General features: G+C 41.8%; 1 protein-coding gene across 4 annotated transcripts in view; it reads right to left on the bottom strand.

Moving 5' to 3' along the window:
- The window catches only part of TTC39A (tetratricopeptide repeat domain 39A), a 56,094-nt gene that overhangs the window by 648 nt on the left and 42,759 nt on the right, over positions 1-12,687 (bottom strand). The window contains exons 16-19 of one of the 4 annotated variants that reach the window (XM_063343925.1): positions 11,735-11,849; positions 10,906-11,022; positions 7,727-7,840; positions 642-6,486 (exon numbers count right to left, since the gene is read on the bottom strand). In XM_063343925.1, the coding sequence (XP_063199995.1) occupies positions 6,399-6,486; positions 7,727-7,840; positions 10,906-11,022; positions 11,735-11,849 (434 nt within the window). In that variant the 3' untranslated portion in view covers positions 642-6,398. Of the gene's footprint in view, positions 1-631; positions 7,841-10,905; positions 11,023-11,734; positions 11,850-12,687 lie in introns of those variants that run through there. The other 3 variants (XM_063343923.1, XM_063343924.1, XM_063343922.1) reach the window with 3 other exon arrangements.

Genomic DNA, 12,687 nt, shown 5'->3' with positions numbered 1-12,687 from the left:
GCTGCAATTTCAGGCGACAAGGCAGGAGACGTGGATGGAGTTTGAAAGTCCACACCACAGCCCCTGGTAGCAACCTGCTGTCCAAAGAGCTGCCACAGAGCCGGAGCAGGTGGGAAGCGAGGGCATCGCCAACACCCAGGATGTTTGCACAGCAAGGGCAGGGTTACGTTACATTTGCAGACTATAGTAGGAAATGGATTTCGTCTCATACAACAGAAGGAAACCAAATTCCCACGAATTTGAGGCAAAAGAGATGCAATGACAAGCAATGAATACTCAATTTTATAAAGCCCTTTATGCTTAAAAATTCTTGCATGCTACTGGAATTACCACTTTAATCATGTTACCTCTAAGGATGATAATCCTTATTACTTGTTGCCAGTTCATTATGGAAATCTGGGAGAGAATCATAGAATTTGTGTATATATATAAAAAAAAAAAAAAAAAAAAGCCCAGAGAATTTCTTTGTGAGGAGCTAGTGTTGCAGAAGGGCTTTAACCACAAGGTTTTAAAAGTTCCTGCTGTCTTGCAGCATCCCGGGGCTGAAAGCAGTTACGTGTTTGGAAGGCTGACAGTGCTCTCTGCGCCGTGGTAGAAGTGTACATTTCGAGGCTGAGGGATTATGAAATACCTGAACTTACTTAAGTCGCCACAGTTCTGGGCCTTCGACATTTCCTGTCCTTGTGCAATCGTAATAAAGATGAAAATTCTTCTGAGCCAGCCCATCAGTTAAGTAAATACCGAGATGGCTGAAACCAAACATACAAGGCCTCTCGTCAGTTAAATCCTGGATTAATACGGCCTTAGAACCCAAGCGGATGCGAGCTGATTACAGACAGCGTTTATTACAGACACCACGTTTTTATTAAAAACATACGTGCTAGTTGATAACCTATAAAAACACACGAATAAAATCTGTTCAGAAGAACCCTTCTTGACTTAATAGCCAGAATAAAAAATTAGCTTCAAGGATTAACTTTTCCTTTTATATAGCGTTTAACTTTGAAGAATATAATTTATGCTAAGCATCCTTTGCAGATTGTCTTGCATTTCAGCCTGTTCTGGGATAAGAGTTAGGGGCTTTGGAATTCTGGGTCTGAAATGCGAAGTTAATGCCTTTTGATAAAAAGACCAGTCTAAACATACTCTGCAAAAGCATCTTTTTGATTTAAGCAGAAAAAATAACTATATTTGCAGGCTGGCACCTGATTTCTTACAATATCCGCTCTGCCCTGACACCTAGCTCAGTAAAAGCTGCAAAGGGGAATCTATAATGACAAGAATAGCTGTGAAACTGCCTGTACGTGTTTGTAGCAGCCCAAAGGTATGTTCTTACTCAGCAAGAGGGGCCCAGCCATGCTACAGACAACCAGAACGCTCCCAAATCTCCGCTCCCCTCTCAGCTGGAAACCCAAGTAGCAGTAACTTCATAAGCCTATCCTTTGCAGCACTAGAAAATATTGGTCTTTAGTTTAAAGAAGGCATTCCAACAACAACTCTGCGCACAACGGTAAAGGTTCAATCCCCTGCACGCGTTACGTACACCGCCACGTCTGCTGGCCGCACCAGGCCCTGCTCGCCCTCGCCAGAGGCACTCGTGCCAGGGTTCTCCCCGCAGAAAGGCAAACATCCACCTTTTCAGCATCCTTTTCCCTATCCTTCTGGCACATCAGTGGCCGCTGCCTGTCGAATCAAGCGTTCCCGCTGGGTAAGCAGGCTGAGGGGGAGAGACAAGGCAGAAATTCAAGGGGAATCGTTCCCGGACTGTTCTCCGCGCAGGAGGGAGCCGATCCCGGGCGCTGCCCCCCCCGACACCGGGCTCAGCTCTGCCGGGGCAAAGCCTGTGTGATGCCTTTGAGCTCTCCAGCACAAAACTGCTTTTTGGTGAGGTTACTCACTGAAGGGCTCTTGCCAGATTGCCCATTTGTTGGGGATTTCTCCTTGTGGAAGGCCATGTACTGCACGTTCCGCTTCATTTATGGTCCCACAGCAAACCATTACTAAAGGCCTTTACCTCCCTGCATTTTCCTCAGCGATCATCTGAAAAGGTGTTAAAGCTTTTGCTTTATGTATCTCACTTTTTTTTTTTTTTAAGTGCTGAATTTAATAGTTCAAAGGGTTCTGGTAACTTCTCAAAAAGCTTTGGCTACAGAGCCTGCTACTGCTGCGTGTGAGTATACGTATGCGTACTTTTTGTGTATATGTATACTTTATATAAATGCGTGCGTCACAGATCATCTGCTTTGAGTGGACATACAGCAAAGGCAGTACACGTGAGCTTCCTGCGGTTCTTTAGGAATACCAAGAATTATTTGCCTGAGGGATGAGCCCAGTATCACGGAACAGGAACCTGACCCCGGACCCAGGTATCCATGAGCCACAAGAGTGAAGGCCAAAGCAAATACCAAAACTGCAACGGGCCCCGCTGGTCGCTTCTAAAAAAACACTGCGCAGCTGCCCAACAGGGGCTGTGTAACCTTGGTAGCGATGACAGCAGTGCTGGGTACTGTACCCAAATGAAGATGACATTGAACACGATCCATCTATTGTATCTTCTGGAGCTAAACAACATTGCTTGACCTCCCTCGAATGATTTACTGAGCTCTGCTAACTGTTGGAGATCACGTTACTATTTTGTGTCTTCAGTGTCAGCGGAGCCAACCTTAGGGCATCTCACACCACGGCCTTTACCAAACCGTCAGGGAAAGCACCACATATCACAGACAAAACAGCCGCTCATCCAAGAACGGCACCTATGACACTGTCGGCACCCAGCATGGCCCCTGGGGCTCCGGCACCGCAGACAAACATCCTATTCGTCTCCGGCACTGAGAAAGCTGCTCCTTACCTCCAAACCTCGTGTGCTGCAGGATAAAAGGACCAGAGAGATGAGAACTGCCCAGAATATTGCAGCTTCTACTTCTCTTCTCTTCCTCACCACGTTGCTTTTCAGCCACAGACCCGAAACTGTTGTTACAGTACTTGACTAAGACAAGATAAACGTAATTTTTTTTTCCTTTTTGAATTGAAGCAGCTCATAAAGAGCACATGCAGCGGGGGTTGTGACTGCTGTTTTATATTCTTTCTGTAAAATAGTCAAGGAGAGACAAAGCCAAGTAGAACTGAACACGACACAGAATTCTAAATAAACATTTTGCCTATGGTTAGCCAGAAATGAAGTAAGTAGGTCCAGAGATTTAAGCTACCCAGAAAATAATGGAACACAGCCTAGTCCTACAAAAACATGGTTGAATTTAGAGCAAATACTGTGTAGAATTTTACCACAGTGCAATGCAGATATTTATTAGTTCTGTTGCAGTTCGTAAGTTTTGGAGACAGGGATTGACTGGGCATGTTTTTAAAAGAAAGTATTTGTATTCATCTTTTGTTTTTCTTAAAACACCTGAAGCAAACATAGATAGCATCTTTAAAAATACTTTATGATGACAAATCATTCAATTAAAATGCTTGCCGATACACGCTTTGCTTATAATCTATCACAAAAAGGTATCTGTGGAACATAATGAGAAAAGGAGCAAGTTCACTTCTAGTCCGTTCAGGTTTTCTGATCTCGCTCATCAGTGACGTTTCCAACCATTAACCATTTTCCTGTACAGCAGTAAACAACATGACTCACCTCTTTATCTTCTCCTCTTCCTCCCAGAGGGGGAACTGTGTGGAGCGCATTGTTTTGGTCACTGCCTATACGTTGGCTTTGCTGCTGTGTTTTTATGCTCGAGAAGGCAAAGAAATAGATCTCGCAGGTGGAACCGGAGGCGGAGAGTGTTGTATTTAAACCCTTGGGAGTGCCTTTTGCGTTCTGGGACTGACCTCTAGGAAAGCCTTGTTCCACACGCAGGAACGTTACTTGATGCTTCTATTGGGCCAGAGGCACACAAGCTGCCAAAGCTATCATCCCGGGACCCTTTCGCCATCTCGGACCCAGGCCACACATCAACAGAAAATACTAAGGCACTCAACTTAATGTAGAATTTAATGCCCAAAACGATGTGAAATAGGAGGAAATGTTCGATATGATCCTGTTATAGGCTGCTATATTTTACAAAAGGCAAAGCTTCCTAAGGAAAGTTTTGGATGCTGTATCACTGCAGCGTAAACAACCCGAGGCGAGGCACTGTCCGAATGGGACAGTCTTTAAACTAACCATCCACGACAGAACACGTTAATTGTAGATGGCAGCAGAACTGCCCATCAGTCAAAGCACGTTCCTATGCCACTGGTTTAGTTGAGCAATTGTAAGCGGGTGTTTCCAAACAGCAGTGGCTGTATCATGTTTGTGACTTCATCAAAATCTCTGCCGATCATCAAGAAAACCCATGACCAGGTTCAGCTTCAGCCCACTGTTCTTCCTCCAACAGGTTCTCTCATCTGGTGTTATTTATAGGAGCCAGGTGCTGAGATAATTACACCTCATTAGACCTTAGAATAAGCTGCTGGCTTTTCAGCCCGTATCCTCCCTTCAGTTTAATGGGAGACCATACATCCACGGACTCCACGTAGCACATCTAACGATAAAAGTGATGCTCATTTTACTGCTTTTCCTTTCCTGACCACCCCCACTTTCAGAAGGCACAGTGATATCACACAGGGCACCACGGCAATTGCTGCTGACATTCAGGAAACAGAGTATGAATTTCTACCCCTCCTCAGCTACTGGCAGGAAACCGCTTATCAGTGCTACTAAAAAAAATACACAGAAAAAGAAATAGTTTGTAAGTTTTATGATAAAGGTCCTACCCAAGTGCAGAAAACTATTTTCTGCTAGATGAGTTAGTATTTTGCCTTTGGTTAACTTCTCTGGCTTTGCTGAGGACTGAGAAGAGTCGATACCAGCAGCTGTTGGCTAAAGGCCAGCACACAGAGTGGGCTTCTCTACCACTAGTCAGAGTGTGCAATGTTTGAAAGCAGAAGGAACTGCTCCTTCTGCAAACGAGGTGTTGACTATATCCATCTGAAGTCATACTTACGTTTCCCGAATCTTAGGCCATGCTGAAAATCCTTGATTTGTGATCCCATACAAATAGCAGATTAGAATATCTGCTGTTTTCTGGTAGGTGAATATACTGAACGCTGAAGCCGTTTGAGAACTCGCACCAATTGTGCCTTCCCTAATTCATCGTACTTGGGACTCCAGACCGATGAAGCAATTTGCCGTTCTGGAGAGCTGCTGCAGGCAGAATGCAGCAGCTTCGGAAGCAGCAGTGGAAAAACAATCCCAGCACAGACCTTTCAGGCCAGAGTGACACCGCTGAGTGTTTTATCCCTGGTCACAGAAGAGAATCAAAATGAAGTACGTTGATGAACAAAGAGTAATGGCGGGCAATTCAAAATGTAACGCATTAAGAACATAATACGGTGACAACATACCAGACCTGCCATGCATCCTTTAGCAAGCAAGGTGTTATTTTCCTTCAGTAAGTTCAGAATATTACGGTCTGTAAGTCTTTGTTCTCGCGTCAGGAAGGTGAGCATTTCCTAAATACTAAGGAGCTAAAAAGTCAGAGTGAAAGCACAGGCTACTTCATCCTGGCTAACTGCAAATTCCTCAGCTGAAGCTGGAGATCAGGTCCGTGATACAACTGCTGTTTGCGCTTGACCAAAGACGACTGCGAAAATCTCAGGATTTTCATCACTGCAAAGAATCAGGGAAGCTGACTGCATATTGCACAGTATGTCCTTTGTGCAATGTATCTAAGATCAGGCACAACTCAGCTGTGGGTGAAATTTTAAAGAGTGTTTCAGTGGCCGAGAGATGCGTCTACAGTCGGAAGGATTGTTCATTTTCTGCTAAGTACAATTTATGCTAATCTTCATGGCATTACTTGCTTAAAAGATGCTAAGACTGCCAAAATATTTGAAAAAAAAAAAAAAAAACCACAATCGGAAGAAGAGGCGTTATACGCATGAAATAGAACAAGAATCTTTTTTATTCTATACAAAGAATGACTGAATTTTTACACTTAAGTTTTGATGTGCAATATGTAAATAGCGTAACTGTTTATACTGAATTTTATCTGAATTGAGAATTTTATCTGAACCAAATTTATCTGAGAAAGTCACTTTAAAAAAATGCGTTCTTCATCTGTGATTTTAACTTGGGAAGACTTTTATAAAGGATGTCTATTTTTAAGACAATGCAAGTTCTCTGTGCTGAGGAACAGGTGGTTCTGTCTCCTTGCATATTAATTTGCAATTATAAAACAATGTCATTTACTTAAAGGAGGTAAAAGTAGAACTATAAATTGTCAATTTTCTCTTCTGCTGGGAACAATCACTTCAGAAAGAGTATTCACTGTGAGGTACATAGATATGGATCTTCCTTACAAACATCTCCATTGGAGAAAAAGGGCTGTCAGAAGACCTCCCATCTCCACGCGTCAGAACGGGTCATGGGGAAGAAGCTCTTTCAAAAGGGAGGTAGAAGTGTGCCCCAAAAAACCACAGGCATACAAACACGGAGCCAGCCTGGAGAACAGTAAACGCGAGTCAAATATGTGTTACATCTGACTTCACCAGTCTTGCAGAAAAGCAGCGATTCTACGTCAGACGGCACTGGAAAGCAGAGCTTGCTCTTTGCTCTACTCTTAAAGCCCCTTACACAGAATTTCCCCCAAAAGATCAACGAAGAGCAAAAAGATACAGGGCTCTCCTTTGTGAAAAGCAGAGCACTGTGCCAAGAGCGCCTGCTCCAGCCCCAGCTTCTTCACACAGGAAACACGGCCACACGAGCTCTTTAAACACGGACATCTCAAGTTGGGCAAACCTAACCATCGTTTGAAGAAGGCACTGACTGTCACAGTAACTCTGTATGGCTGTGCAGCCAGAGCAATACTCCTGTTTCTTAAGCAACCTTCAAGGACTTGTGCTTTAAGTATGATAGAAACTTCCAATCATGTTTGTTCTGATGAAAAAAAAAAAAAGTTTCCTAAGGGCCTCCCATTTTTAAACTTGTGAAAGAATCAGCGATGCAGTTTTATACTGTCATCACCCTGCCCTCACCAGATCCTTGGTAAATCATTGAGCTGCTACGAGCTGCAGACTTGACATGAAAACCCAATTAAAGAAAAAGTCAAGATACTTGCATAAGGGAGACCATTTTTTTCACCAGCATGTTTCTTAGCGAAGCAAAAATGTGATTAGTAGAAGCTGGTAAAGAAAAGCTTTCTACGCTCAACTGGAAACGCCCAGGATTCAGAGCTCCTCCCTGCCGTGTTTCTTGGGCACTGAGATTTTCTCACACCATTTCAGCTAAGTAGGTACTTGGAAAAGGGGATGCTTCCTTCTCAAATGCTAGCAAGTATGAATTCAAACAAACATTTATAGCTAACTGACATTAAATCCATGAACATTTAAAGTTTTGTTGTTTGGTTTTTTTTAGTTGTTCCCCCTTATGTTGTAGCTTGCTTAGTAAATGTTGCAAATGCAAGAAAAAAAGGCACACATGATTGAAAAATGAATTACACAGATGTAAGTATTCAAAAAGCCACTGTTGGAAAAACAATATTTTTCAGGGTTATGGTTGGTTTGAGAAGTTTTTTGCCATGTTATTACAACTAGATTAATGTTTTATGCGTCACCTTTAAAATTTTAAATTATTTGGTTTCTCACTGACTTGAAAGAGAAGGAAAAAGAATTCTAAAGTGTCAGTAATTTTCTGCACCAAAGTTTGCAACAAACGGGACATCAAAGAAGAAAAAGTTACGACACTGCCGAGGCTCCGGAGTGCATTCCATTTTCTGGGGCGGATTTGGCTTGGTGCAGGGCAGCTTGAATTCTGAAATGTGTTCTTGTTTCCATGGAGTAATTCTTGTAGTTTTGTCTAAAACAAAAGCAGATCCGCTCTGATGAATATATATTTTTTTAAACATTTTCAAGTTATCTTTATATTTTTAAGTAAAACAACTGTAGACAGCAAAAAAGTCTTTCTTCACAAGCTCCTTTGTTGCCTACTCTAAAATACAAGGCATGTGTTCCTAGCCAAACAATGCAGCGCTTTGTTCTTTATTTGTAGTTCTACTCTCTGGCAATTACCAGAAAAATATAACTTAATAAGAAATTGAATCTGGTCCACTCAATCAAAATATTGAGTCCTTATTAAATATCTGTAACATCCACTTAGTTTACATTCAGAAATTAGATTCCCCCCCCCCCCGCCTCAAAGTATAACCAACAAATTCGAATACAAACATTTTTAGGATTTTTTTTTAAAATCATTTTAACAAGATAGACTCATCTTAATTCAGCAGACACATTTCAAGGATGTAAAGGGGGAAAAAAAAAAAAAAGAAAAAGGAAAAGAGAGAAGCTGTCCTGAACCAGAAGAGTGGAACACCCCATATCTCCATCCGACGGTTGTCACCAACGTGCACTGTGTGCAGAAAATAAGGCCAGACATTTTGCTGCCCTAGAAGCTCAGAAAGAGAAAATGGGCACACGCAGGCTTCCGTATCAGCTTTCGAGGAGCAATTCACCCGCCCAGGAACAGACTGGCAGGACTTCCCTCCACAAACATCTAGTGCCTAACTCAGCAGTGTCATCTGCCTACAGTCCCCAGGAGCTACGTCACGCTCTAGAGTTACAGAAATATTGAAAGAATCTGTACTTTCATGGAAAAGCTTATATAAAAAAAAAAAAATTTGCCCCAAGGACCACATAGTGCAGATCCTACTTAATAGGAATTACCATGTCAGCTTTTGCAGGATGGGTACAGAATCCCGATACCAAAGAGAATTAGACCATGCTAATTTTCTTTTAGAAGATATTTGTCATCTTTACAGAAACATAACATGAAGTCTGTATACCTTAAAAGCATTTCAGTTCCGAATTCGTAATTCAAATCAAGCATGGAAGCCTGGTATTTCTCACTATGGCAGTCTCTCGGTGAAAACAAGGGACTCCACATCCATCCTATACCAGCTTATAATTTTATGTATGCAACACCCAAGAGGCTGACAGAGAAAAGGAGGTGACCGGCTTCTGCTGTATGCTGATCCGAAACTCTTTGGAGTGGGTCTGGTGTTTTTTTTTTTTTTTAAAGTAAGTAGATTTTGTCATGCAGATATTGTATTTCTCATCAGTAGGGCTGACATTTCTGCTTGTAGTTTACAGTAATACAAACAGAAATATTTCCATGCATGACCAAGCCAAAACTGTTTATCATCTCACTCCACTCCTTCTCCCAGAGCTGAAACGTTCAAGCCAGCAGCAGCATGTGGATTTAGGTCAAGCAAATCAAGCGCCGTGCACAAGCCAAGTGCTCGCCTGTGCTGCTGCCAATTGCAAACAGGGCTCTGCACTCCTGAAACCCACCACGGGCAACACCTTCTCCCTCTAGTGGCTGCGAAGGCATTCAGTATTTTTAGCCAAAAGCTCATAAACCCTGAGCATTTTAATGCAGCGTTAACAGCCACAGGTGGAAATCTAAGGACTGCACTTTTTTTATGACTGACACAAGGTTTTTTTTTTTTTGTGGTGGGGTTTTTTTGCATCTCATTACAGTTTTCATGAGTTCTTTGAGCACAGCAAGTCTGAGTATTAGCTTTCCATACACAGGGTAACAACAAGTTTTTAAGAGCTGCTGTCTGCTGGTGCTCTTCTTCGGGCCAAACACCTTCCCTGGAGGGGGCCTGTGACCCGAGACACACAGGGCCATCGGGGAAAGGTGCAACGGCTGAGCAGCAAGGGACAAATACCAGATGGAATGAGAAGCTCGGAATCATTAACTTCTAGATCTCATCTTAAGAAAGATTTGAACAAAGGAAATGAGGACGGGAGGAGAGGCGTGCCTTGAGGAACATGAAGCCAACTGAAATACCTTCCATTGCGTCTTGCTAATACAATTTTTGCTCTTAATATCTTCCCACAAGTCTGCAGAGAAACAGGCTCACAAGTGTAGGAGATTAAGATTTGCAGTATTTTAATTTTTGTGTTGACAGGCTTTTGGCGTAACCTTTGGTAGGCTGATTCACTACTCTGTCTTGTATAGCAGACTGACTTGGACAAAAGCTCAACACAAACACTCTTATCTGACCTCTCAGAAACTTGGCACCAGACAGCGGTTTTGTAGCTGCTCACACCTGCAGCAGCGACTGGGGTGACTCTCTGCTCTTGGAAAGATGCGGCCATCTGGACTCATTCAGGACCCAGGCAGAGAGGTGAGCCACCCTGCTGCAGGATGCTTGAAGAGGGCAAGGGTTGTTTGGTTTGGATTCCCTCTGCTCCTCCCCCCCCCAAGAAACTTTGGCTCACAACAGAAGTGAAGGGTCAGACCAGGCAAAAATCACATTTTCTTAATTTTATAATAAAGAACATACATGATCAAGCCCAACTGTTCCTGATAAACCTACTTTGCTAGAAAAATCAATCACACAAAATAGTAAAAGCAGGTGTTTCAGTTGCCATGCAGATGAAACAATACAAAGATACTAAATGCAACCTGAAGCGTTACTTTAAATGTATTTCATCAAGGAAAGAAAACAGCACTGCTAGCCATCAATCTGAATAATGCTATTCCAGCCATAACACAGAGCTTTGATTTAATTTAATACCTCTTTTATGAATAAGTAAATAGACTACAAATATTACTATGTTCTGTTACACACGGATTATTTCTTATGGAAGCCTTTGACATTCATATTAACACCTTTAAAATGTTTTGGGGTTGTTTTTTTTTGGTATCAGAATGGATGGGTAAGTCACAGACTGAACAATCAGATAATGTCTACCATTAGAAAGGCCCAAACCGAAACTAGTGCATGTGTGCTTCCACTGAATAAACGTAACAACGAGTTTCCATGGAAGTACTGAAATGTTTCTGCTTCCTGCTAACCAGTAAAATACCATACTGACGCATCAGACATCAGCACAGGCTTTTGAATTGCTTACTTTGCTCTTTCCAGTAGTTTTATTGCTTCTTCTCTTCTGTCCTGGTCTAGATACAGTATTGCCAGCTCCAGCAAGGCATTTGGAATTAGGTAATGGTCATATTTTATCTTCTTCTCACTGCATTGGAAAAGGAACAGCCTCAAGATCTTGAAATGATATATTGTTTCCTTCATTTAACAGCTCCAAACACAAATAAATAGGAGATTAACTAAAATCAGAAGGAGCAATCAATCTCTATTACAACACTTGTCATGTTCTCTATCCAAAGCTACATTCCAGGTTATTAAATGTGTATTTTGCATAACTATCCTACATGGTACGTTATTTCTCAGGATTACAAAATATTGCCTTGATTACCAGGGAATTATTAGAAAAGATGACGATATTATGATCTCTATCCACGTGAATTGACAAAAAGATGCCATTCACTGCATGATGTACAGAAGCTCCAAGTATAATCGTGCCGCCATCTGTCTCTGCAGACTGCATTTAGCTTTTTGGGTACAGCTTCTTCGTGACTGGTACGATGAAGGGTGGGGGGGGGGAGAAAGGAAGTGGTATCTCAAAAAATTTACGCGTGTATAGTTACCAAAAAAGGAGAAAATATCTCAGTAAAAAGTGCAGATTTGCAATTGTTCTTCCATGCATGGCTAACAACACTGGCGATTAAAAATGCTGTTCCTTTATATCAAAGCAATTGAAATAAATATTAAAGATACTGCAGTCCCCTCTTCTTCTATTCATAACATGGTTGCATCTCCTCTTACTTGAAATAAATAGTTACTGAGAAATTCAAGAGCTCTCCTATATGCCAGGTATGAAAACTTACTTTAAATAGATGTAATTGAAATGGTCTTCTGCTTCTGAGATCTTGCCCAGATGCTTGAGGCATAAACCTTTTAACAGTTTTATCACGCATTGGTCATCTGCTAGTAATTCTGTAGCTGCAAGATGAAGTAAATGGCACATTTTAGAAAACTCTAGAGCAGCAGAGACTTTCCTACCTGTAGGAAAATTTTTACACAGGTAGGTGTGAGCACAATCCCTTTATTGGAACACAGGACAGAAGAAACTAAGCGGTTATTTTAGTCCATTTAATGAAGACACAAACACGCACCAACCTTTCCATAAATCGATCAAACTTTGTCTAAAAATCATTGGGCTGTTCTTTCCCTCCTTACTCCCACTGAAAGGCCGTTGCACAATCTTATTGTTCTGACACCTAAAAACTAATTTAAAGTGTCCACTGTAGAAATATTCAGGTCCAATTTATCATCTCTTAACCTTATGCCTCTCTTGCCCTTCAGTATGTATAGCTCTTCTCCTTCTTGGACTTCTAGTCACATGATCTATTCATAGGCAAGTGTTTTATCAATTCTCCACCTTCCTTTGGCTAAACAAAAACACGTCAAACTTCGCTACCTGCACCTCGCATCCCCTCATCTTCTTACCAGACCATCTTTTCACCTCTTTTAAGTTTATACTTCTGAGTGCCCAGAGACTTACCTGCCTCACCAGTGCCTAGTTCAAAGTCATTACTAAAAACCTTTCTCCACGAGAAAATATTTACATGATACATTTCAACGAGAATATCTGGCTTTTTCATAGCCATTCCATATAGGCAGCTTAGTCTTAAAGTTTACAAGTAAAATCTTCAGCTTGCTTGCTCCTTTCTAATTCGTGAAATACTAGCTAATGAGAATTTCTGCAAAACGTGTGATGTTGTGCTCTTGTGCTGTTGAACATCACACTGTTTCCACCACTCCAAACCTTACCTTATTC

This window comes from Chroicocephalus ridibundus, chromosome 8, assembly GCF_963924245.1.
Source record: "Chroicocephalus ridibundus chromosome 8, bChrRid1.1, whole genome shotgun sequence".
NCBI classification, from domain to species: domain Eukaryota; kingdom Metazoa; phylum Chordata; class Aves; order Charadriiformes; family Laridae; genus Chroicocephalus; species Chroicocephalus ridibundus.
The sequence above is the reverse complement of the archived record's forward strand: the minus strand, read 5'-3'. Positions and strand labels throughout refer to the sequence as shown.